This window comes from Pelophylax lessonae (assembly GCF_965119305.1).
Source record: "Pelophylax lessonae genome assembly, chromosome: 3".
NCBI lineage: Eukaryota > Metazoa > Chordata > Amphibia > Anura > Ranidae > Pelophylax > Pelophylax lessonae.
Window position 1 is genome coordinate 360,697,167 of NC_138770.1, and position 25,986 is coordinate 360,723,152.

The 25,986-nt window shown below is 42.8% G+C and overlaps 1 protein-coding gene across 1 annotated transcript in view; it reads right to left on the reverse strand.

Annotated features, from left to right (window-relative positions):
- SNAP91 (synaptosome associated protein 91) overlaps nucleotides 1-25,986 on the reverse strand; it is a 251,212-nt gene that overhangs the window by 77,179 nt on the left and 148,047 nt on the right. Inside the window, exons 13-18 of the mRNA XM_082251196.1 lie at nucleotides 14,078-14,092; nucleotides 13,810-13,983; nucleotides 5,512-5,619; nucleotides 4,775-5,071; nucleotides 484-561; nucleotides 297-368 (exon numbers count right to left, since the gene is read on the reverse strand). Coding sequence (XP_082107322.1) covers nucleotides 297-368; nucleotides 484-561; nucleotides 4,775-5,071; nucleotides 5,512-5,619; nucleotides 13,810-13,983; nucleotides 14,078-14,092 — 744 coding nt within the window. The remainder of the gene's footprint in view (nucleotides 1-296; nucleotides 369-483; nucleotides 562-4,774; nucleotides 5,072-5,511; nucleotides 5,620-13,809; nucleotides 13,984-14,077; nucleotides 14,093-25,986) is intronic.

Below are 25,986 nucleotides of genomic sequence, written 5' to 3' on the forward strand. Positions count from 1 at the left end.
ATAACATACGGTCAAAGGAAAGCTAAAATGAGGAAAAATTAGGCACATGCAGATAAAAATCCTAAGCATTAGATGATCTCAATGCAAATGTAATGAAATGTTACTGCAGTTAAAGCTTTAACTTGAGGAGACACAGCCTTGCATAGCAGCAGACAACACATACAGTTGACCAGCCACCTTAAGTTCATTCATAATAAAAATAATGAACAGAACCCAAGGCAATTCAGGCATAGTTAACTGCAACTCATCCACAAGGCCTACATATCACTCAAGTGCTTTGTATGAAAAGCACTCACCAGACAAGAGGTCTCCAGTGAGGGAAGTCTCAGGCACAGGAGAAGCCCCATGCGGTGGGGATGAGAAAGCATCTTCCCAAAGCAAGAGGAAAACAAGAGCCAAGTCAGTTTCTTAAGCAATGAGAAAAACAGAGCTGTAGTAGAAATAATGAAGCTTAGAATGTCAGTGAGAGATTTCATGCATTACCTGTGCCAAACAGGTCTATGCTAGGTGTAACATCTGGCTTAGGAGCAGCAGCCACCTCCGAAACAGACTCAAACAAATCTAAGACCAAATACAAGTAATGTTATTGATATAAACAAACCCTAGAATAGCTTCCAATGATTGATAAATCCCTTTTAATTTTATGAAGAAATAGGCATGCAACAAAAACTCACAAAAAACAACAGGACAAAGCAGATTTCATTTGTATAGTAGAACATACAGATGAATCCAGACAGCAGCTCAAGTTCCAGCTCATTGCAAAGAAAAAAAACTATTGTTTCAAGTAAACATGAAACTGCAATTTTGTAAATAATGCTTGTGCTAAAACTGGCAGAAAATGCACTACGAAGTGCTATATTTTTTTTAGCTGGGTTCTATAAGACTGGCTTGATTTTTACACCTGTGGTACTTTATATCTCTTTACTAGGTGAATGCATGTTTTTCACAAGAAAGGGGATGCAAATTCTGTGTTGGGCTGGTTTGTCATGAATAATGATCAGCCAGTTTTTTCCCTGTTTACTTGTTTTTTAAACAACTAGTTTGGCCCTCCACCAATCCTCAGTCATTTGCCTGGGCGAATGAGGTTAGTGCCCTTGATGCCTCCTGGGATGTGTGACGTTTATATCCTGGGGACACTGGGAGGACGGCACATCACCCCATTCATTAACAGAGGCAGTGGCGGGCCTGGCGATGTGTCATCAAAAGGCTGCACCAGAACCCGGAAGAGCCGATGCAGCCCTACCGATGACGTCAGAGAAACATTGCAGCACTGGACCAGGTTTTGGCTGCTGAAAAGAGGAGTTCAACATGATGACGCTGAACCCACTGTGTATCTGAAATGTGAACAGCCAAGCATTTCAAGTAAGTGGGTAAGAAAAAAAATAAATAAAATGAGGGGGGGGGGGGTGAAATTTTTCTTTAAATATTAGAAAATGTTCCTCCTATAGGTCTAACAGTAGAGATGTTCTTGATGTACAAACTCAAAACACTCAGTGGCTCCTTTTTAGGTTAAATAATCCACCAGATAATGATGAAAAAAAAAATATGATCATGTAGGACACTGGTCCTCAACCCTGGTCCTCAGGGCCCACTAACAGGCCAGGTTTGCAAGATAACTGAAATACATCCCAGGTGATATAATTTGCTGCTTAGTGATTGCACTACTCTCCTCAAGGTAATACTTAAAATCTGGCCTGTTAGTGGGCCCTGAGGACCGGACTTGAGGAACACTGATGTAGGATATTACATGGCCAGGAAGGTCTGTAGGTGGTAAAAGAGGTAGAGGAGTAATCTCAGACACTTCTTAGTATTTAGGTACAATGGTTTCTAGAGTTTGATGAGAAACAGACGATTAAACGGAAGTTCCACTGACAAACACACCTAAATAAGCGGTCAGAAAAATAAACACCTCATAAAAACAAAATCACACACATTAAAGCTGAAAGGAATTCCCTAAAAAGAAACCGCTTACAATCCACTCTCCATCTTAAAATTGGAAGAGGATGGGCAGAGGACTATGCAAGAGGTCACTCCCCTCAGCTAAGTACAGAAAAATGTAATTACTCTGGGCAAGGGATAAGCAAAAACAGACAGACAATGAGAAATCGGAAAAATAATGCTCGGCCCGAGGACTCTTGATTTCTGTTCTAATATACAGAACAGAGAAAAGAGAGAAAACAGAGAAAAGAGTCGAAATCTAAAGAACAGTATGAATCCCAAAAATCATTCTGATCATAATTCTGGCCAAAGGTGGTGGTGATGTAATGGTGTGAATATATATACACACACACACACACACACACACACACACATATATATATATATATATATATATATACACACATACACACACACACACACACACACAAACACACAAACACACAAAGGACATCCCTCACATTTTTGTAAATATTTTATTATATCTTTTCATGTGAAAACACTGAAGAAATTACATTTTTCTACAATGTAAAGTAGTGAGTGTACAGCTTGCATAACAGTGTAAATTTGCTGTCCCCTCAAAATAACTCAACACAGCCATTAAAGTCTAAACTGCTGACAACAAAAGTGAGTACACCCCTAAGCAAAAATTTTCAAATTGGGACCAAAGTGTCAATATTTTGTGTGCCCACCATTATTATTTTAACCCTCTTGGGCATAGAGTTCACCAGAGATTCACAGGTTGTCACTGGAGTCCTCTTCCACTCCTCCATGACGAAAAAACAGAGCTGGTGGTTGTTAGGGACCTTGCGCTCCTCCACCTTCTGTTTGAGGATGCCCCACAGATTCTCAATAGAGTTTAGGTCTGGAGACCTGCTTGGCCAGTCTATCACCTTTACCCTCAGCTTCTTTAGCAAGGCAGTGGTCATCCTGGAGGTGTGTTTGGGGTCGTTGGAATACTGCCCTGCGGCCCAGTCTCTGGGAAGGGGATCATGCTCTGCTTCAGTATGTCACAGTACATGTTGGCATTCATGGTTCCCTCAATGAACTGCAGATCCTAGTGCCGGCAGCACTCATGCAGCCCCAGACCATGACACTCCTACCCCCATGCTTGACTGTAGGCAAGACACACTTGTCTTTGTACTCCTCACCTGGTTGCCACAACATACACTTGACACCATCTTAACCAAATAAGTTTATCTTGGTCTCATCAGACTAAAGGACATGGTTCCAGTAATCCACGCCTTTAGTCTGCTTGATTTCATAAAACCGTTTGTGGCTTTCTTGTGCATCATGTTTAGAAGAAGCTTCTTTCTGGGACAGCAGCCATGCAGACCAATTTGATGCAGTGTGCGGTGTATGGTCTGGGCACTGACAGGCTGACCCCCCACCCCTTCAACCTCTGCAGCAATGCTGGCAGTACTCATAAGTCTATTTCCCAAAGACAACCTCTGGATATTACGCTGAGCATGTGCACTCTATTTGGTCAATCATGGGGAGGCCTGTTCTGAGTGGAACCTGTCCTGTTATACAGCTGTATGGTCTTGGCCACCATGTTGCAGCTCCGTTTCAGGGTCTTGGCAATCTTCTTATAGCCTAGGCCATCTTTATATAGAGCAACAATTCTGTTTTTCAGATCCTCAGAGAGTTCTTTGCCATGAGGTGCCATGTTGAACTTCCAGTGACCAGTATGAGAGAGTGAGAGCGATAACACCAAGTTTAACACACCTGCTCCCCATTCACACCTGAGACCTTGTAACACTAACGAGCCATGTGACATTGGGCACGGAAAATGGCATATTGGGCCCAATTTAGACATTTCCACTTAGGGGTGTACTCACTTTTGTCGCCAGCAGTTAAACATTAATGACTTTGTGTTGAGTTATTTTGAGGGACAGCAAATTTACACTGTTATGCAAGCTGAACACTCACTACTTTACATTGTAGCAAAGTGTAATTTCTTCAGTGTTGTCACATGAAAAGTTAGAATACAAAAACGTGAGGGGTGTACTCACTTTTGTGGGATACTGTATATGCACACACACACACCCCTATAGCCACACACTGCCCACTAAGCATGATCCGAAAGAATGCCACAGCATAAGTCAGCAAGGTTGCTGATCAGGTGCACCACTTTGTCTGTACAAGAGATAGGGGTCCCTAATAAAGCAGCCACTGAGTGTATATTTCTGATTAATTCTAAAGCTGGAGATTTTGCCATCTCTAGCTCTTCCTGTACCTGCTTGGTAAGATTATTAAACTAATTATATATATATATATATATATAAAATCTATATCTATAAATAAAATGCTGGAAATTGATCAAATCAGCAAGACATCAGAGCGTTCTAGCTACAAGCTGACAGAAATGAAGAGCCACTTTGTAGCATGCAATAGCAACATTTTCAGAGTTTGACATTTCAAGTGGACTGGATTTGAATCCATTTGTTGTCAGCTTCTCAAATAAAAAAATAAAAAATAATAATCCTAAAATAGAGTCTGCAGAAATATTATTTAATTACTATCTGCTTTGAAATTCCTTGAACACTACTATTGCATTTTTATTTGTTGATTTTTATTTGTTGATGAACAATTTCTGGAATAAGCTTTTAGGAAAAAAAGTTAACAGAAAAAATGCTAAAAACAGTCACTAAAGTATTATACAGAATTTGGGGGTTAGTGAAAAATTCTTCTACAGGATATGTACACTTCATCAAAATGGTCTTGAAAATGGAGGATACAAAGCATAAAATGAAAATGTTAACCCTAACTGAAAAGAAACAAGACAATGAACAGAAATTCACCTCTAGACAAAAAAATACCCAAAGACATTTACCACCAAAGATATCTAGAGCAGGAGGAGCAGTAGTTGCTGTGGTAGTGCTGGCAGATGCGGTGGCAGTGGTGGTAGTGGTAGTAGCAGCTGTTGTAGTAGTAGTAGTGGTAGTAGTAGGAGCAACTGCTGTAGCAGGTGTAGGAGGAATAGGAGAAGGAGTAGTTGCAAGAGCAGCACTAGCGGCAGCTGCAGTGGTAGTAGGGGTAACTACAGGAGTACTGCTTTCAGCTGGCTTCAAAGCAAAAAGGTCCAGTTCAGGAGCAGCTTCTGCACTACCTTCGGATGGGGCAAAGGGGTCTTATAAAAGAAGAAGGTGGAGAACAGAAGGATAAATTAGGAAGGACTCAAGAATTTAAAAAAACTACAGGATCAGGAGCACTCAATGAACAAACATCCCATGCATTAATTTACCTAGCAGGAGAATAAATTATTAATTTACATTATTTGCATTACAAAACTGTTTTATATATGGCAATGATGAAGAAGAAATGTCGACTTTTGTTTTTTTAAAGACTGAACACGACAAAGCACAATCTTCATACAGTTGAAGGTAGCATTTCACAAAAAAAGAAGACTATCTATACTAAAGGTATTACAAATACACAAATGTAGTGGAATGCCACATAGTATACAAACTACAAAAGAACAAGGATGGTCTAAATACTAGACAGCTAGAAGAAATAAAAAGTCAATACAAGGCATGCCGACAGATGTCAGGTAGCAGACATGAAACCCACCGTTTCCAGAGCATGCATCAAGGGCCGCTGCAACAGGGACAGGGGTGGGAGGAGCTGCAGCCCCATCTAGTGTTGCAGGTGCTTCCCCAGGAGAAGCAGCAAAGGCGTCTGCGGTGAGGTTTTTATGCAAGTGAAGCAAAAGAAGAGGGAGAAAAGGAATAGTAAATAATAAGAAAATTACATTGGTGGGTACCCTTCCCTTATACAACAAGTGTTACCACAAATAGGTAAATCATCATTTAGCAATATATGAATGATAACAGCTTATTTTGTATAAGGGCTCCATGCAGGTACGTCAGCAATAAATGAGACACCAACCCCCCCAAGAAGTCTACATTCAGGGATATCCTTGTTTGAATAAGGAAAATTTATTTCTGCAGTGCACTTTGTGTTTAATTATTGTACTCACACAAGGATATGATCAAGGTTTGGCATGAAAACAGCAACTTAAGTATAAGGTTCAGATTCAGAACACATTTTTCTACTTTGGAATACTAGAACGAAAATATAAAGCAAAAAACAAAAGCGAGTCTAGGGGGAGTCAACCAAATAAAAGGCCCTGCCTATTTCTACTGCCTTGAAGAATGACATTTTGGTGAGCTACATCAGCCACATTTTTAACTAGAATTCAAGCAATAACCAACTTAACTCAAACCAGACTTATTGCAGCTTGTAACAAGTATTTCTGTGTAAATCGGCTACTTGGTTAACTCAATCATAGAGGCAAAAAAACACAAAAGAATAATAAACTTAGCAAACTACATCAAATTGTAACATTCACATTGTGCATGTGAAACATCCATACCGGTTACATGTGAAATTACTATGCAGGCATAGTAGGCATAGGAGTTCAAGATTGTTTAGAGACATTACACACACTATATAGATCTTATTTATGGTAAAAATCTGTATACTTTTAAAATTTTTTGCCTTGCCGATTTTCCATACTATGGCATCAATATCTTGGATTTGCACATGTAGCATATTTCCTCCATCAAGAAGCCTGTTCGGCATTGCTGGCTGGCAAGTTCTCACTAGATACTGCAGTAACAGGTAGGGCTGTCTGGAGCTTACTAGCCTACAGCTGCAGTGTATAACAGTCCTGCCTCGATAGGACTCCTAATCAACACTATTTTGTGGAAATCCAGGTAGGCAGGTCAGATCTGGGAACAGGCATGAGGCTAGCCTTTTCATAGACTGAAGCAATCTCTCCCTATTATGTCTCAGCCTATTGCAGAGCTTACAGTGACAAATACAGAACATAAAATATATGTATTGTAGTGGCCTATGGTCCTTGCGAAAAAGCACCAAACCTCCTACTGAGTCATGCCCAGTATACTCAAATTGGAGATGACCCCCTGACTGGACAGACTGCAGACATTGAGTTTATGCCTCACTACAGATCAGTCATAGTAGCAAATATTAATAAGATTTGGCAGCTCACAAATCCCACTATGGCTGCTCTTGGGGCCCCTGTCATATTATTCCCTGTACACTTTTACTGGGGAAAAGTAAATTGAGGGCCCAGGCTGGCCGGGAGTTGTAGCTTTTTCTTGCAGACAAGACGGGGCACTGTGGCGAAGGATGAACTACAATTCCCATAATGCTTTGTGTCTGTGTACAATCATGGGATGCAGCACAGGGCTCCGGTCCTGGCCCTCTGAGTTTACTTTTTCCCAGTGACACATTGGGGTTTATTTACTAAAGCTGGAGTGTGCAAAATCAGGCTCACTTCGGAATAGAAAACAATCAGCTTCCAGGTTTTATGTCAAAGCTTATTTGAACAAGCTGAAGTTAGAAGCTGAGTGCACAAGAATTCTGAGTGCACCAGTTTTAGTAAATCTACCTCAGGGCGACAGGGCAGGTTTGGCTGGAGAGCAACATCTGGAGTTCAGGAAATGGGAAGAGGTGTAAGCAGCAGAGAGGGAGACTTTTAGGGCTTGTTCACACTTGCTCAAAATACTGGCGCTTATCAAATTCACCTATAGCGTTAATGCAAATTAATAGGCTTGGTTGATAAAATGAGCATTAAAAATGCTCCCCCAAACACCCTGTGAGCGTTTGCAGCGTGGTTGATAAACATTTTTGTCTTGCTAAAACTACACCACAAATACCTCCAATAGCTGATTGTTAAGGAGCGGGCTAGGAAGCTGGGGACCCCGCCCTTAACAACCAATGAGTCATCAGCAGGAATGGATTTTAAAAGAAAACCTACGTCAAAATTCAGACAAAAAAAAAAAAAATCCATACTAGACCCTTATCCGAGCATGCAGTCCCCGCCTCAAAGCGACTTGTCCCCATGTTAATGGGGGCAAGGGCCTCTTCCGCACAACCCTGTCTGGTGGCTGTGAGGGTCTACATTGTACCCCTACCCATTCACCAAAAAAAAAAAAAAAAAAAAAAAAAAAGTGTCAAAAAGAAAATTTGACATTTCCTAGATTTAAAAAAAAAAAAAAAAAAGGGAAGAACAAATTTGCCCCGGTGTAGATCCTTTGTCAATCACGATGCCCGTCACCATCGCTGACCCGCAAAAAAAAAAAACTCTGCTCGCGACAAAGGTTCACGCTCGTCGACCTGCTCTGCCGCCTGACAATTCTTAAATAGCTAAGGGGCAGGACCACCCAGTGACGTCACCTGGTGGCACCGCCCCCTTGAGACATCACTGACCGCCAATGTTGTTTACATTCAGTTGTCAGCAGGGAAGCAAGTTGTTAAAGACATGGCTGCCAGCTTGCTTCCTGGCCCTTTCCTTAACAACCATCTGGAATTCACACTGTACCAACACGCTGCAACTGCGCTGCAAACGCGCTGCAAACACATGCCAGTACCGTTGTGGCGCGTTACAATTAACTTTAATGGGAGGCATGGAAAGGCTTTAAATGCCTCCTAACTCGACATGAGGCTTCCATTTTTGAAATGCTTCATGTTTTGATACTGTGAACAGCACTGTGTGCTGTCCATTGTATCATTTGCATAGGTGTTTGAGAGGCATTTTTAAACCCCTCAAATGCCTGCTTTTATTAACGCCAGTGTGAACTTAGCCCTATAGCGTTCAGTGTAGCAGGGAGTTTGCATAAGGTGAGCTGCCGAAGACTGCAGAGGAAATTCATGGTGATTATTCAGCGACTGCCCAACAATGTTCTTCTTGTGTGTGTTGCACGGTGCTGTAAGTTTCTGCCTCAGAGCCAAGAGACTCATTCTGGAGATCTGTACAGTTCTATGCTGGGGGAAGGGGGGCTGGGAGGGAGTGGAGTCTGTATTAAGGCAGGCGGAGGGGGTATGGATGACACCATGTTTTACCACGCCAGGTGAAACCAACCCTAATGATGCCACTGCCAGTCAGTTATGTCACCTGCCAATATTTTTCACCATCAATTTTTCTAATACGATGGTGTGGGGAAGTTGAACTGTGGAAAATGATTTGTATTTTCATGGCAAGGAAAGTTTAAAATGTATTACTGTGAAGTTCAATTTTTCAAATACAGCTGCTAATCTTCATAAATTAAAAATGTTAATTTTCTATCAAATGTATTCTGTGTAAAATGCGTGAAAAAAGAAGTTTATATTAACAAATGGTTGCTGGTAACTTTATACTGCATTCAAAAGTTATGTCCAGAGAAATCCTGCAAGCGTTCTTCCTAATCAGAAGCCTCCCTCTAGTGGTCATGTACATTTTACAGATATTGCAGACCGCTTAGACCAGGGGTCTTCAAACTATGGCCCTCCAGTTGTTCAGGAACTACAATTCCCATCATGCCGAGTCATGTCTGTGAATATCAGAGTTTTACAATGCCTCATGGGATGTGTAGTTCTTCAACAGCTGGAGGGCCGTAGTTTGAAGATCCCAGGCTTAGACTATAAAAAAAGAACGTCCATTGTTTACCTTTTCACCATTTCAATGCCAAAATAAAGGTTTATATACATTTTATGCAAATGCAATTTTATATTTGAAATGGTTGCAAAGGCAGAAGGTTTATCTAAATGTATTTTATACATTGAGAAAAAGCCTTCTGTGTTTAGCAGCCTTCCTAATACTTAAAGCGCAGTTCCACCCAAAACTTCCGCTCATTTTCTTCCCCCCCCCACCTCCGGTGCCACATTTGGCACCTTTGGGGGGGGGGGGGTAATGGGTACCTGTTTTTGATAGGTACCCTTCCCCACTTCCGGGAGATGGTTCTGCGGCGCTGTCCCTCTGAAGTTTTGCCCCCTCTTCCTTCCCCCGCCAAGCCAATCCAATCCAAATGTGCAGCGCGCTTCAAACATGCGCATTAGGGACCCGCCTGTGAGGCCGCAAGGCTTCACTGCTGTGTTCCCCCACCGGCAATGGCAACGGCAGCACCCAACAGCTGATGGAAACATCGGCTGCGGTGCCGACATCGCTGGACTCCAGGACAGGTAAGTGTCCTAATATTAAAAGTCAGCAGCTATAGTATGTGTAGCTGCTGACTTAATTTTTGGAGGGGGAGGGGCTGAGGGTGGAACACCGATTTAACAGAGCCCATTTCTATCCAGCAAAGTGCACGAGTGCTTCGGTCGTCCGGGACTTCCCCTTCTGATTCGGAGTCACAGCAGCAGTGCCACTGGCTTCCAATGTTGTCAAAGTCAGTCAGCCAATCAGGAGAGAGAGAGAGGCGTAGCCAAACCACGTCTCTGTCTGAATGGATACACCGAGCAGTAGCTTGGCTTGGGTGCCACCATATCAAGCTGCTTGCTGTGGGGACACACGACAGGAGGGAGGGGCCAGGAGCAGTGAAGAGGGACCCGAGAAGAGGAGGATCTGGGCTTCTCTGTGCAAAACCAACTGCACAGGGCAAGTATAACAGGTTTGTTATTTTTGAAGAGAAAAATAAAAACAACTTTATCACTTTAGGTTATCATCCTAATCATTAGTGCAATACCACACTCTTGATGTCTCAGATCAGGGATGTCAAACTCCAAAGAAACCACATATTGGCAGGCTAATATATTTATAATTATATTTATTAAATTTATTACTCATGTCAGGTCTTATAATGTAGCTAATTACATACACGTCCTTATCTGTTTTTCTTGCCCAGTTTATCAGTTTAGTAGTTTAACTACATGTAAGTTTACATGTAAGATTTTCTGAAAATAAACTGGTTATCCAGTGGATAAACGTGTTGTAGGTGCTCTATATTGGTAGGTCTTTCCCGTTTTCCAACTGCATTTAGAAGCGCACCTGCAGATGAGTACCTGTTATTCTGCATCCCAATCATTGCACACAACTATAGAGTGGCAGGGGCTGAGGATATGGGACATGGAACATCCACCACATTCAATAAGGTGCTAATCATAGCAAGCAATATGTTCCATCTGTACTTTCCCCCACAGGCTTTAATTAGACTGATATTTTATCTGACAGTTCTGTACCTGCCTGAATGCTTTTGTTCTTGACTGACCTTAATCTTCAGGCAGGCTAAAAAAGGCAATAAACCTACAAAATATTAGGCTATATGCACTTGTATTCATTTTTTAACTGTGAAATGCAGTTGCACTTGTACCAATTACAGTTACGTTTGGGGCCCATGTGCTACCATCTGGGTGGATTGAAGCAGAGGTCACTATTGAATAATGCAGCTAAAAGGCTTGTTGTCAGGTGCTTTTATAGAGTGAACATTATCTGCCAGATTCTTACCATGTGCATAAAACTCTTTATAGTATTTTTGTTTACTTTTGGTAAAAAAAGTCCCCAAAAATCAAAGTACAGCTAATGCATATCGCACACACACACTATACACAAGAAGGTCTGGCTCACAGTCTAATTTAACTAAGGTGTTCTATCAGATTGGGAGGTCAGCACCAGTCAAGTTCCTCCAAGCTTGCTCATCCATGTCTTTACAGACCTTGCTTTGTGCACTGGTCCAAATGATTTGGCAGAGGGGAATTATGGTGTGGGGTTGTTTTTCAGGGGTCGGGCTTGGCCCCTTAGTTCCAGTGAAGAGAATTTTAAGGCATCAGCATACCAAGACATTTTGGACAATTTCATGCGCCAAACTTTGTGGGAACAGTTTAGGGATGGCCCCTTCCTGTTCCAACATGACTGCGCACCAGCGCACAAAGCAAGGTCCATAAAGACATTAACCGGTTGCCGACCGCTGCACGACTAAATACTGCGGCGGTCAGCCCCGGCCAGGCAGAGTGACGTATCGATACGTCACTCGCCTGTCACTGACTTGCGAGCCTATTGCGGGCGCGCGCGCGCCCGCCGCGGCTCGTTCACAGACAAGTCAGTGCGTGTGACCGGCGGACTCTATGTCCGCCAGTCACACTACGATCGCTCCTGTGAAGGGAGAAAGACAGAGCGGCTTGTGTAAACAAGCTGCCTGTCAGTTCTCCCTGTGTAAAAATGAAGATCTGACCGTTCTACTATGTAGAACTGTTGATCTTTGCTTTTACACCAATAGCAATGTCCCTGCACAGTTAGAATCACGCCCCTAGGACACACTTAACCCCTCCCTGTCCAATAAAGTTAACCCCTTCCCTGCCAGTGTCATTTTTGCAGTAACAGTGCATATATATAGCACTGATTACTGCAGTAATGTCACTGGTACCCCCAAAAGTGTAAAAAATGTCAGTCAAGGGTCCGATCTGTCCGCCGCAATGTCGCAGTACCGAAAAAAAAAAAAAAAAAAAAATCGCAGATCGCCGCCATTACGCTTTAAAAAAAAACACCAAAAATGACAAAAATCTTTCCCTTTGTTAGTAAACGCGATAACTTTTGCGCAAACCAATCAAAATACGCTTTTTGCGATTTTTTTTACCAAACATAGGTAGCATAAAACAAATTGGCCGAAAAATGTTAAAAAAATTTTGATTTTTACATTTTTTTGGGGGGAATTTCATATAAAAAAATTTGAAAAATATTGTTATTTTTGCAAAATTTACGCTTTTTTTTGTTTATAGCGCGTGATCAAAAAATCGCACAGGTGATCAAATAGCACCAAAAGAAAGCTCTGTTTGTGGGAAAAAAGGACGTCAAATTCGTTTAGGTACAGCGTCGCACGACCGCGCAATTGTCCGTTAAATTCACGCAGTAAAAAAAACAAAAAAATCGCAAAAAAACCCCTGGTCCTTTAGCAGCCAAATCCTCCGGGGCTTAAGTGGTTAATGAGCGAGTTTGGGGTGGAGGAACTTGACTGTCCTGACCTCAACCCGATAGAACACCTTGGAGATAAATTAGAGCAGAGACTGCGAGCCAGGCCTCCTCGCCCAACATCAATGCCTGCCCTCACAAATCTGCTTCTAGAAGAATGGTCAAACATTCCCACTGACAACTCCTAAACCTTGTGGGAAGCCTTCCAAGAAGAGTTGAATCTGTTATAGCTGCAAAGTGTGGGCCAAATCAATATTGAACCCTATGGACTAAGACTGGGGTGTCATTAAAATTTGTGTGTGTAAAGGCAGGTGTCCCAATACTTTTGACAATATAGTGTATGTCTCGGTTTTCTAAGCAACGGTCTCTCCAAGGGCATCAGACTCAGAAGTCATATGCAGTATGCGCTTGTGTGCTTTTCAGCGGCTTTCAGGATCAGAATTTTTGCAAAAGCATGCTAGGTCATGGTTTAGGGCAGTAGGACTGAGAAGAACAGCACACAGTTGCCCACACATCATAGTGCCAACTGTTAGCAACACATTACTACACTCCCAGGCTGCTGTCCTATCTACCACTGCAATTTAGCCAGGTCCCCTTTTGCTGTCCCTCCAGATTTTATTGATGTAGTTCTAGTTCACCCACTTTGGGTTCATAAACTTAAAACCAAACCACTAGCAGAGTAGAGCGAGATTTAGCCCAACTCTGGCACATGTTGGTTCACGATGTACTGAAGCAGAGTAGGCAAACTGTTTTCCTGTCTTTCTGCTCTAAGCCTCAGGATATCTTGTATTGCTTGAATAGAGAGAGGGATATTAAGGCTAGCCAACCAACTAGGGTAGAATGGTTTCCAAGCAAGATAGCTAGCCTAAAAAAGGGGAATGTGGGGGGTGGACAAGGCATATGAATTAATCCCTGTTTACATTGATATACATTTGTTGTTGCTAAAGGAATTGTTTTTACCTTCCTTAATGTAATTTTTGCAATTACAGTTCCATGCATGAAAAAGAAATGCAGCTCAGACACAAGCAAATTCATTGTACAAGAGTCCTTAGGCTCGCAATAGACAGCCAGAACTTCTCAATGTGATAATATTCCACAAAGTGCGTTGCAATGCTCAGAATAGTAGTGTGATACAACTTAATGGTATACTTACACAAAACATGACACCATAGAACCTTACTAACCTCCAAAGAGATCGACCTCGGCACTGGCAGTACAAATAGATGCAGGAGCAGGAGACACAGAAGGAGCAGGAGTTTCAGTGGGAGCAGCAGTAAGGGCACTGGGCTCAGCTGAAAATGGGTCAGACAACTGAGGCGCCTCTGAGATAAGAGATGTAGAAGGTGCAGAGAGAGAGTCTGCATAGAATCAGGAATGGGAAGAAAAGTTAACTAAGTAAGAAGAGCCCTAAGGATCAAGACAATCACAAATAGGTAGCAAGAAACTACTCACCCTCTCCCAAAAGATCTGTTATGTGATCCAATAAGCAAGTGATTAAAAAGAAAATAAATGTAAGATGTGTGATACAAGGGACTTTTGAAAGTTACCTGTAGAGTGTAGGAAAAGAAAACAAAAAACAAACAAAAACAAACAGGAAACTGCAGTGACATTTGTGATTCTGCACCCCAACATAATATAAGCCATCTTTAGTCTAATCAGCATCATATACTTTACCAGCTTAGTGGCATTTAAAGTGGTTGTAAACCCTTAAACAAGCCCTGAGAATTGACTGGCCTATTGCTTGCAAAAGCAAATCCTCCTACATAAGTTGTACCCGTTTGTCTGCAGTTTGTCTTCTCTACATCCAATTAAAGCGCAGAATTTACACAGGATCCCTAAAAAGAAGGGGGTGGGAAGCTGAAGTTACATCAGTGAGGAGAGCTCAGAGTTGATTGGAGAGAAGGAAAACACCACCCTTCACACAAACAGGAACAGAGCTGAGGCTGCCAATCAGCTGGAGCTCCTTCTCCGCCACCTTTTTCCTCTTGGTGTCAGGAAAACTTGTCAGAATTGACTATATGCATAGCAGAGGTACAAGGTAGCAGACAGAAGTGGCATTTCATGATCTAGTTTGAGACAAACACACACTATAGAGGGATATGCTTTTTTCATATTTCATTTCTGAGGTTTTACAACAACTTTAAAAGAACTGTGCTCAACTACATGTATGTATACATAGCCAAACACCTGTGTACATGTGTATGTAAACATCTTAAGTGGAATAGGACTAACCATAACATATTTTCCTGAATAGAAGTTGGTCACAATGATTTTTATATTCCATTACAATGCTACATACATTAAAACAGTATTAAACCCAAAAGCAAACTATTATATCGCAGCTTACCATTTTTTTTAGATGTGGTGGCTGCATTCATTTTCTTTTGTTAGACTTTTTCTTTACTTTCATCTGGTGATCCAGTCAGTAAGTCTGGTATTCAAAAAAAAAAAAAAAACAAACAAAAAAAAACAAGCTATCTTCCAGATCTATCAGTTTATAGGGCTTACAAATGTTGAGTCGTTTAGTCATGTCCAAATCTTGGTGACCTCATGAACCACATGGCATGCCAGGTTTTTCTGTCCTCCACTGTCTCCCAGAGCTTGCTTAAATTCATGTTCATTGTTTCGATGATTCTATCTATCCATCTTGCTTTCTGTGGTCCTCTTTTTCCTTCCATGTTTCCCACCATCAGGGTCTTTTACAATGAGTCCTCTTTTTGCGATAGGCGGCTAAAGTAGGAGTTTCAGCTTTAGGATCTGTCCTTCCAGTGAATGTTCACGCTCGATTTCCCTCAGGAATGACTGGTTTAATCTTCTTGCCGTTTAAGGGATTTTCAAGAGTCTTCTCCTACACCATAGTTTAAAAGCATAAATTCTTCAGAGTTCAGCCTTTCTTATGGTCCAACTTCCACAGCCATAGGTAACCATTTGGAATACCAAAGCTTTGACTATACGGTAATTTGTCGGTAGGGTGAGTAGTCTGCTTTTTATGTTGTTGTCTAGGTTTGCAATTTCTTTCCTCCCAATAAGCAAGCGTTTCTTAATTTCATAGCTACATTCCCCATCTGCCATGATCTTGGAGCCTAGGAATATAAAATCTGTCACTGTCTGTTTCCATTTCTTCTCCTGTTTGCCAAGGAGTGATGGGACCGGTTGTCACGATCTTAAGTTTTCTTAACGTTCAATTTAAGACCAGCTTTTGCGCTCTCCTCTTTTACCACTCGCAGATTTACTGCGGCATGGCGGCTCAGATGTGCATAATCACATAGATCTATGTGATTATGCCCACGCAGTCTCGGCGGCGTGTGCTGCTAGAGCCGACGCGGGACTCAGACCGCGGGAGGAGCAGGCTAGATTGCCGCCAACCTCCCGCAGTCTTCAGAGAAACTGACAGGAGAGCCGCCTGCCTATGTAAACACAACAGGCAGCTCTTCTGTCAGACAGGCACAGTGAGATTATGTGTTTCAGCTAGGCTGAAACACTGATCTCTGTGTCCCTGTCACAGAGTCTTCCCCACAGTTAGCAAGCACATTTAGGCTTACATTTAACCCCTTGATCACCCCCCCCCCCAGTATTAACCCCTTCCCTGCCAGTGTCATTTATACAGTAACAGTGCATATTTGGCACTGAATACTGTAGTAATGTCACTGGTCCCCAAAAAGTGTCAAAAATGTCAGTTAGGGGTCCGATCTGTCCGCCGCAATGTCACAGTCCCGCTAAAAATCGCTAATCGCATTAAAAAAAAAAAGTCCAAAAATCTATCCCATAGTTATAACTTTTGCGCAAACCAATTAAAATACACTTTTTGGGATTTTTTACCAAAAATATGTAGCAGAACACAAATTGGCCTAAACTGATTAAAAAAATTATTTTTTTTTTTATTGGGAATGTTTTATAGCAGAATGTAAAAAAAATTTGTGTTTTTTTTCAAAATTGTCGCTCTGTTTATAACGCATAATCTAAAAACTGCAGAGGTGATCAAATGCCACAAGAAAACTATTTGTAGGGAAAAAAAAGACAATTGTACTTGGGTACAGCGTCGCACGACCATGCAATTGTTAAAGTACATCGCAAAAAAAATGACCTGGTCATTATAAGGGGGGTAAAACCTTCCGGAACTGAAGTGGTTAAGAGATTCTTTAGTTGTTCTTCACTTTCTGCCATTAGTGTGGTATCATCTGCATATCTCAGGTGCCATGGCAAGGCAGCGATCCATAAGGGGGGGGGGGGGGGACTTATAATAGTCAGCTTTTATATTATTATGTAAAACCTTTAACCCAAAAAGGTAAAAAAAAAATTTTTGCTGTAACGTTTTATAAAGCGTTACCTGGAGTTTGGCTTCAATTTGCTAGTGTAATTAAATCTGCTAGTATATCCAACCCTCCCCTCCCCCCAGACTGCTTTTCAAAGGTGCCTCCTGTGCTCCTTTATCCAGAGTGGGGGCACTATTACAGGATGTGTGTTACTGGCCAGATCACCAGATGAAAACCGAGTGAAAAAAAAAAAAAAAACGAAAGCATTCAATACGTCTAAAGATTGGTACGCTGCAATATATTACAGTTTTGGTTTGAATACTGCTTTCGTTCAAGAGACACAATCAATGTATACACTGTATCTTGCAAAACCACTAAGCAGTTCAATGAATCGGAAGAGAAAGGCCACATTTCAAAGAGCATCAGGTGATGGAATGACTGGATGAATTGCTGATAATATCTACTCAGTACACAGAGTGCCATTACAATCCATTTCATTTTGTCTAGTACAAAAAGGAAGAGTCAGGAAGGAGGGGATATTCTCCTTTTTGACTTATTCTATCAAGAATAAAATGAACTGGTCTACAAGTGTCTTATTGTTGTTCCATTTCACCTTTTAATTAACTCCCTATTAAACAAATGGTTTAATAGCTTTTCTTATTCATTTAACATATTGGCTTGCTTTTTGTCCCCCCACTTCGGTCAGATTAATATATTTTTTTTTTCTGCAGGTTCTTGGTTTTTGGCTTTAAAATGATCAGCTTAGAATTTAACAAACATTTCAGGAAATAAGAGCAGTCATTTTTTGGGACAACAGAAACAAAACATACATTTATAAATACAGCAAAAAATATCAGAAAATAAATGTTCTTAAAACATTTTATTGTGTTGCAAATTCACTATTGCAACTCTAGTGGCATTCTGCAATACGTGAAAGCTAAAATACACTGAAAAACGTGTTGAAGAGTAAGGCTCCATGTACACGGGACGCTGGAAATGGACGTTTAGGAGCAGTTGGGCGTTTTTTTCAGAAGTCCCTGAACGCAGCTCCATGTTATCTTATCTGTCCATGTACACATGGTAGTTTACAGTCATTTGCAGGCAGTTGCGTTCAGGGACTTTTTTTAGAACGCAATTATATTGCGTTCGAACGTGTGTTTCCCGACGTTTCAAACGCAGAAACGCGGCCGAACGTGACTAAACGTGACTGAACGTGATGAACCTACGTTCAGCCACGTTATACGTTTTTTTTCTTCCATTCAAAATCAATGGTTCCCTATGGGAGCCTATTGATTTGAATGGAAGTCGCACCGCAAGTCGGATCCGACTTGCGGCGCGACCTGCACTGTGAGAATCTTGAGGGGGAACTCCACGCCAAAAATGGGAAAAAAAACTGCGTGGGGTTCCCCCCCAGGTTCCAAACCAGGCCCTTCAGGTCCGGCATGGAATTTGAGGGTAGCCCCACGCCGAAAAAACGGCGTGGGGTCCCCCCCAAAATCCATACCAGACCCTTATCCGAGCATGCAGCCCGGCAGGCCAGGAAAGGGGAGGGGACGAGCGAGCGGCCCCACCCCCCCTGGACCACACCAGGCCACATGCCCTCAACATGGGGGGGTGTTGGTGCTTTGGGGCAGGGGGAGCTCTGCACCCCCCACCTCAAAGCACCCTGCCCCCATGTTGATGAGGACAAGGGCCTCATCCCCACAACCCTGGCCGGTGGTTGTGGGGGTCTGCGGGCAGGGGGCTGATCGGAATCTGGAAGCCCCCTTTAACAAGGGGGCCCCCCAGATCCCGGACCCCCTCCCTGTGTGAATGGGTATTGGGGTACACTGTACCCCTACCCATTCACCCCATAAAAGATAGTGTATGTAAATAATGACAGGAGACGTTTTGGAAAGTTTATTAAAAAATCTTCATCCGGCTCTTCGGGGTCTTCTCCTCTCCGGGGGTCTTCTGCTCTTTTGCTGTCCGCCCTTCTGCTATCCTCTCTTCTTGTCTTCTCCTCTCCGGGGGTCTTCTGCTGTCTTCTCTCCGTGGGGTCTTCTGCTCTTTTGCTGTCCGCCCTTCTGCTGTCCTCTCCTCTCCGGGGGTCTTCTGCTGTCTTCTCTCCGTGGGGTCTCCTGCTCTTTTGCTATCCGCCCTTCTGATGTCCTCTCTTCTTGTCTTCTCCTCTCCGGTCTTCTGCTCTTGTGCTGTCGGCTGTCGGCTGTCGGCTCTCCTTCTTCCTCCGGTCCTCCTCCGACGACGTCTCCAGCGATTATGCCGGCCTCTGGTCTCTGCAGCTTATTATATAGCCATTAGGGGCGTGGCCGCCAGATGACGTCATTGGGAGACCACGCCCCTTGTGTCACATGTGACGTCACATGTGGCACAAGGGGCGTGGTCTCCCGATGACGTCATCTGGCGGCCACGCCCCTAATGGCTATATAATAAGCTGCAGAGACCAGAGGCCGGCATAATCGCTGGAGACGTCGTCGGAGGAGGACCGGAGGAAGAAGGAGAGCCGACAGCCGACAGCACAAGAGCAGAAGACCGGAGAGGAGAAGACAAGAAGAGAGGACATCAGAAGGGCGGACAGCAAAAGAGCAGGAGACCCCACGGAGAGAAGACAGCAGAAGACCCCCGGAGAGGAGAGGACAGCAGAAGGGCGGACAGCAAAAGAGCAGAAGACCCCACGGAGAGAAGACAGCAGAAGACCCCCGGAGAGGAGAAGACAAGAAGAGAGGATAGCAGAAGGGCGGACAGCAAAAGAGCAGAAGACCCCCGGAGAGGAGAAGACCCCGAAGAGCCGGATGAAGATTTTTAATAAACTTTCCAAAACGTCTCCTGTCATTTTTTACATACACTATCTTTTATGGGGTGAATGGGTAGGGGTACAGTGTACCCCAATACCCATTCACACAGGGAGGGGGTCCGGGATCTGGGGGGCCCCCTTGTTAAAGGGGGCTTCCAGATTCCGATCAGCCCCCTGCCCGCAGACCCCCACAACCACCGGCCAGGGTTGTGGGGATGAGGCCCTTGTCCTCATCAACATGGGGGCAGGGTGCTTTGAGGTGGGGGGTGCAGAGCTCCCCCTGCCCCAAAGCACCAACACCCCCCCATGTTGAGGGCATGTGGCCTGGTGTGGTCAAGGGGGGGTGGGGCCGCTCGCTCGTCCCCTCCCCTTTCCTGGCCTGCCGGGCTGCATGCTCGGATAAGGGTCTGGTATGGATTTTGGGGGGGACCCCACGCCGTTTTTTCGGCGTGGGGCTACCCTCAAATTCCATGCCGGACCCGAAGGGCCTGGTTTGGAACCTGGGGGGGAACCCCACGCAGTTTTTTTTCCCATTTTTGGCGTGGAGTTCCCCCTCAAGATTCTCACAGTGCAGGTCGCGCCGCAAGATCCGACTTGCGGTGCGACTTCCATTCAAATCAATAGGCTCCCATAGGGAACCATTGATTTTGAATGGAGGCAGAAAAACGCTGCTAAAAGCAACGTGGCCAAACGTGCAATAACGCAAATGGAAAAAGCTACTGAAAGCACGTTTAACAGCTGCTTTTTCCCGGCGTCAGAAATAGCTTTGCAGGACGTTTTTTCTAACGTCCCGTGTACATGGAGCCTAAGAGGTCACACCAAATACTCTGGCCCACAATTCTGGTAAACATCAGAATTGCCAGCATGGCAGTTCAGGACTAAAAAAGGCAACAAATCGATCACTGCTCAAAATCATATATCCAACAGTTGGTTAACGGACCACCAATAATATTTTCAGGACTTAATTGCATGAGGGTTTTGCCTTTGGAACAAAGTACAAAGCAAGTAAGCAACTAGAGTTTCTACCAGTAACATTATTCAGAAGAAATGTTAGAGATGGTTTAGAAAAGCAAAATAAGCTTTTTTTTAAAGGACTGATTATGCAAAACAACAGTGCCTCAAGTATATGAATTGGCCTTTTTAGATTTCCGGAAGAGCTTTATAAAATGTCAGTGGATTTACACCACACATTAAATACAGTAATTCGATTATTCATGTTAATGGATATCTAAACATACTCGCAGTTTAAAAAATAACTATCACAAAACTAAAACAATAAACGCTCCTAAAAAAGAGGTAATGTCATTACAGCTTCTTGGTAGTATCTCAGTTAATTGAAATTAAACATCATGGTTTTTAGTGTGTGTTTTTATGTTTATATTGAAGTTCCATATTGGCAAAATCAAGTCTGATTAGACCTCCCTGGCTCTAGTTCGCCTCCTCTCTTCTATCCCCTGGGTAAGATTCAAAACTTAAAGATGTAATAAAGTGCTCCACAAATGGACGTTGGTTCAAGACAAATTTTATATATCTATATCCATCTCTGTATGTGTATGTGTATATATATATATATATATATATATATATATATATATATATATATATATATATATGTGTGTGTGTGTGTGTGTGTGTGTGTGTGTGTGTGTGTGTGTGTGTGTGTGTGTGTGTGTGTGTGTGTGTGTGTGTGTGTGTGTGTGTGTGTGTGTGTGTGTGTATTTTTTTTTTTTAACAGGGTAAAATGACATCGGCAACTATTACCTGCACTCCCAAAAATAAGCCTTACCCTATATGTGATCCCAGCTGCTGCAACATGCTCCCCTATAATGCACAATACCATACCTCCCAACTTTTGGGATGGGAACTAGGGACACCTATAAGCAAAAGGTATGTAGGCATAGGACACACCCCCTGCCATGCCCCTTTAACCACTTAAGGACCAAGCCTATTTCTGAAACATGTTTACAAGTTAAAAGCAGTATTTTTTGCTAGAAATTTACTTAGAACCCCCCCAGACATGAATATATATATATATTTTTTTTTTTTAGCAAAGACTCTTGAGAATAAAATGGAGGTCGCTGCAATATTTTTTGTCACGCAGTATTTGCGCAGCGGTCTGTCAAATGCAATTTTTTGGGAAAAAATAAATTTCACTGAATTAAAAAAAAAAAAAAAACTAGACAGTAAAGTTAGCTCAATTTTTTTGTATATTGTGAAAGAATATGTCACGCTGAGTAAATCGATATCGAAAAGGTTACGGTTTAAAATTGTGCACACAAACATTTTTAAGTTACCAGTTTAGAGATACCAGGAGGTTTGCTAGAATTATTGCTCTCATTCTGGTGATTGCGGTGATACCTCACATGTGATTTTAACACCGTTTACATTTGCAGGCACGACTTACATATGGGTTTTCTTTGGTGCACAAGCTCACGGTAATAGGGGTGGTTTAAATATATTTATTTTTCCTATTTGGTTAATTTTTTTATTTTTAACACCGTTTTTAAAAAAAAAAAAATATGATCACTTTTATTGCTGTCACAAGGAATGTAAATACCCTTGTGACAGTAATAGGCAGTGACAGGTACTCTTTATGGAGGGATCTGGGGTCTAAAACACCCCTCAACTGCTCTTCAAAGTATTCAAAATGCATAAATCAGCGTTTTTGAAAACCCAACATTTTTTGAAATGGTCGCCATTGGCAGCCGATTAAACCAAAAGTGACGTCGCTTCCGGGTTATGTGATCGGAGGCCCAATTGAAACCAAATCTGGCTTTGCTCGGGACTCTGACCAGCCAGCAGATGTGTCGGTTGGTTGCGAGTGAGGAAGTTGGGTGTTTAGTTAGGAAATGTAGGATAAGTGTACATGTAAAGTGGAGGGGTTGGGGATATGGTAGGTCTGATTCAAATCTTCCAAGAGAGAGGGAGGCTGTCCTTAAGAGCAATGGTTTGGAGGATACCTAGATCCATAAGGGGTTTAACTTTGAAGACAGGATCAAAGCTTCAAAAATACGGATTGGGTACGATGTGTAAATCAGAGATTTGTGAGCAGATGGAGTAAGAATAATGTGCCACCAGGCCAGCAGGGATGCCTGTATGGGGGCAGGGAAGAGTTTCAGGTCCCACTATTTCCCAAGTGTCGCTCGAAAGGAGAAGTTGCAGGTTTGGGGTAGAAGAAAGGTTGTGTACTATATCGACACATAGTGTAGGTGCTGTGGGGGAGAACCAGTAAGTTTGTCTAGTTGTGCAGCTCAGTAATAGTCCTTGACATCAGGGAAGCCTGCATGATTTGTGTTTAATTCGGGATAAATAGGAGCATCTGGCCCTTCGGCCATTCCAAATATAGGTCCAAAGGGTTTTGGCCAGGGATGTTCGGTATCGTGCGGGGACCAGGATGGGAAGTGACCTGAACAAATAAAGGATTTGGGGGAGGATTTTCATCTTGACCGCTGCCAATCTACCACACCATGAGAGTTCACATTTGGCTATGTGTTTAAGTGCCCGTTCAATTTTAAAAAGTAGTGGTACAAAGTTGTCAGTTGCCAAGGAGGTGGTGGAGGACGTCAGTGTGATACCAAGATTTGGGATTCCCTCGTCAGCCCATTTAAATGGGAAATGACTTTGTAGTTTGAGTTTCGAGGAGGGATGGACTCCCAGGTCTAGGATCAGTGATTTGGCGGCATTAACTTTATAATATATGTGACTAAAATGGGTAAAAATTCTAAAAGCCTCTGGAAGGGAGGAATCCGGGTTCGTTAGGAGTGGTATAAGGTCCTCTGCAAGGAGCCTTGTTTTGTGAGTGTATTTACCAAGTTGGAAGCCCGTAATTCTCGGATGGGAGGAGATCGCTTACCGCAAGAGGTTCAATCACCAGATTGAAGATTGAGGGAGAGAGGGGGCATCCCTGCCTGGTCCCATTTGTGACGGAGAAGGGTTTAGACCTGAGGCGTTCACTTGTGCTGCAGGAGTTGAGTATAGGGCCATAATTGCATTGAGTATTGTCCCATGAAAGCCGAATTTTTCCAATTTGGGAAAAAAAAACAAAAAACAGCTGGCACGAGGATGAAAAGGACTCCGCTGTAGTTCAAGATGACTTGATAAAGCGCATGGCGCAAAACATGTAGTCATGGCAACCATAAAGCTTGTGTCCCACCCTGGTTCATGGTGTTTTCCCACAAGTGACGCATGTCCCGCTGATGTCACCACCCTGGAATTACAGCGGAGTCCTTTCATCTTAGCGCCGGCTGGTTTCCAGCTTTATGCACACACTGCTCAGCGCTCTTGGGAGACTGACCTCCTCACACTCGTGTTGCTTGCTGCCAGGTGCCCTTGTCCACTCCAGCCCAGGGGGATGTAAGCATTTTATGTACTTTGTTTTCCGGTTATCAATACCAATAAACTGTTAACCCTTTCTATACTGGATGTTCACCTGACTCCTTTATCCATTGCATCCCGGTGTGGTTCATGTGCTGCCTTCCTCATGTACTTTTGTCCATATCAGCACCGTTCCTATGCTCATTGGCTAGCAGCAGAACAACCGCTGGGGAGCCTCACAGGCTTACTTCTATCCCTCCACCCTACAGGCACCTCAGGAGCGCCTGGTTTGTGAGTAAAATGTAACTACTAACTACATACTAGCATCTTCCAGGGCATTTTTGGCTTCTGATCATGAGCAGTATTTTTTATTCAATTTTTTCCAAAATGATGACTGTACACCTTTAGCAAAAAAAAAAAAAAAAAAAAAAAAAAAAAAATCAGACGGGGTGTTAACGTATGAGAAAATATTTCTAGCTTGCACCTTGGCTTTTTGTCATCAGTCGAAAGCACTAAACGATAAGATAATTGACTGATTGGTTCACGTATAGACATCTTCTGTTTTTCTTATGTGTGAGGGTAAATTGAGACCAACATTGGCCACAGAGAGGTAAATACCACCCAACAATGGGCAGGGGGGATATCTGGTCAGTCATAGTTACAATGTAAGGCCTGCCATACACGGTTTGAATCTCAGACAGTTCAGCAGGAACTGGCCGAGATTTGAACCATTAATGGGCAGGATAAATGTACCAAGTTGATCGTTCAACTTGGGTACAACCAGCTCGCCGGATTTGCTTTGGATTATTGCAAGCGACTATAGCCACTAACGATAATCGCTGTCTTCTTTGGGCAGGGATGGCTCCCTCCCCAGGGAGAAGAAAACTGTCTGTGCTGATAAAGGGAATTGTGCAAATTTTTTTCTTGCAACCTGTGTCTGTAGGAAAGAAATTTGCACTGTCTATTGCCAGCCTAAGGCTGATTGAAAAGAAAAAAAAAAAAAAACTCCACTCAAAACTAGGTGGATGGAGGAATCCTGCACACTGCGTCATTTTGCTGATCCAGAAACTTTTCCCAACAAGCCAGTTCTACAGGAGAAAATCATTGGATCAACCTGTCAAGCAGGAGCAGCCACACACGGAATCAAATTTCGATCTGTGGTCAACTTAAAGCCTCTTGCACATGAGCAGTACAAACGCCCCTTCTTTTTTACTGATCTGAACATAGTTGTCTATGGAACAATGCACACAGCTGCATAAAGATCAGTAAAACAGCAATGAATACATAGCTGTTAACCAAAAATAAAAAGATTATACATGCTTATATTGCAACACTGACAATGAAGAATTTGGGCCTGTATTTGCGTATATGCACCTTTACGCAAGGTCTTTATGGAACATTTTAGGATCCTAAGATCCCAAGATCCTAATTATTAGTAAAGTATTAGTAATTTACATTAGTAAATTATGACGTCTGTGTGCAACTGGCCTAACTCATAAAAGTTTTTTGAGCACATTCTGTTACAAACAGCACTTACTTCCTTTACGTTTTTTAAGTATTTATGGACCATATTACAGATAGAGATGTCGCGAAACCTAAAATTTGCCGTTCGCGAACGGCGAACGCGAACCTCCTCAAGTGTTTACGAACGGGCGAACCGGGCGAACCGCCATAGACTTCAATAGGCAGGCGAATTTTAAAACCCACAGGGACTCTTTCTGGCCACAATAGTAATAATAAATAATCTGTGGACCTGACACTCACTGCAATTATGACAGAGGAAAAAAATAATTATTTTTTAAACTGCAAGGTACTGTGCCACCTGGCATTGCTGGACATCTTCTGATGTTGAAGGAAAGTAAAGCATGATGTGTCTTTCATCTGTTGCATTCAGTTTTCTTTGCCAGAGAATGCGTGTACGGTCCTCAACCTTGTCCAATCAATGTCCTCTAAGCTGAGAAATATGGGCAAATATTTATCCGTCATTCCATACCATCAGG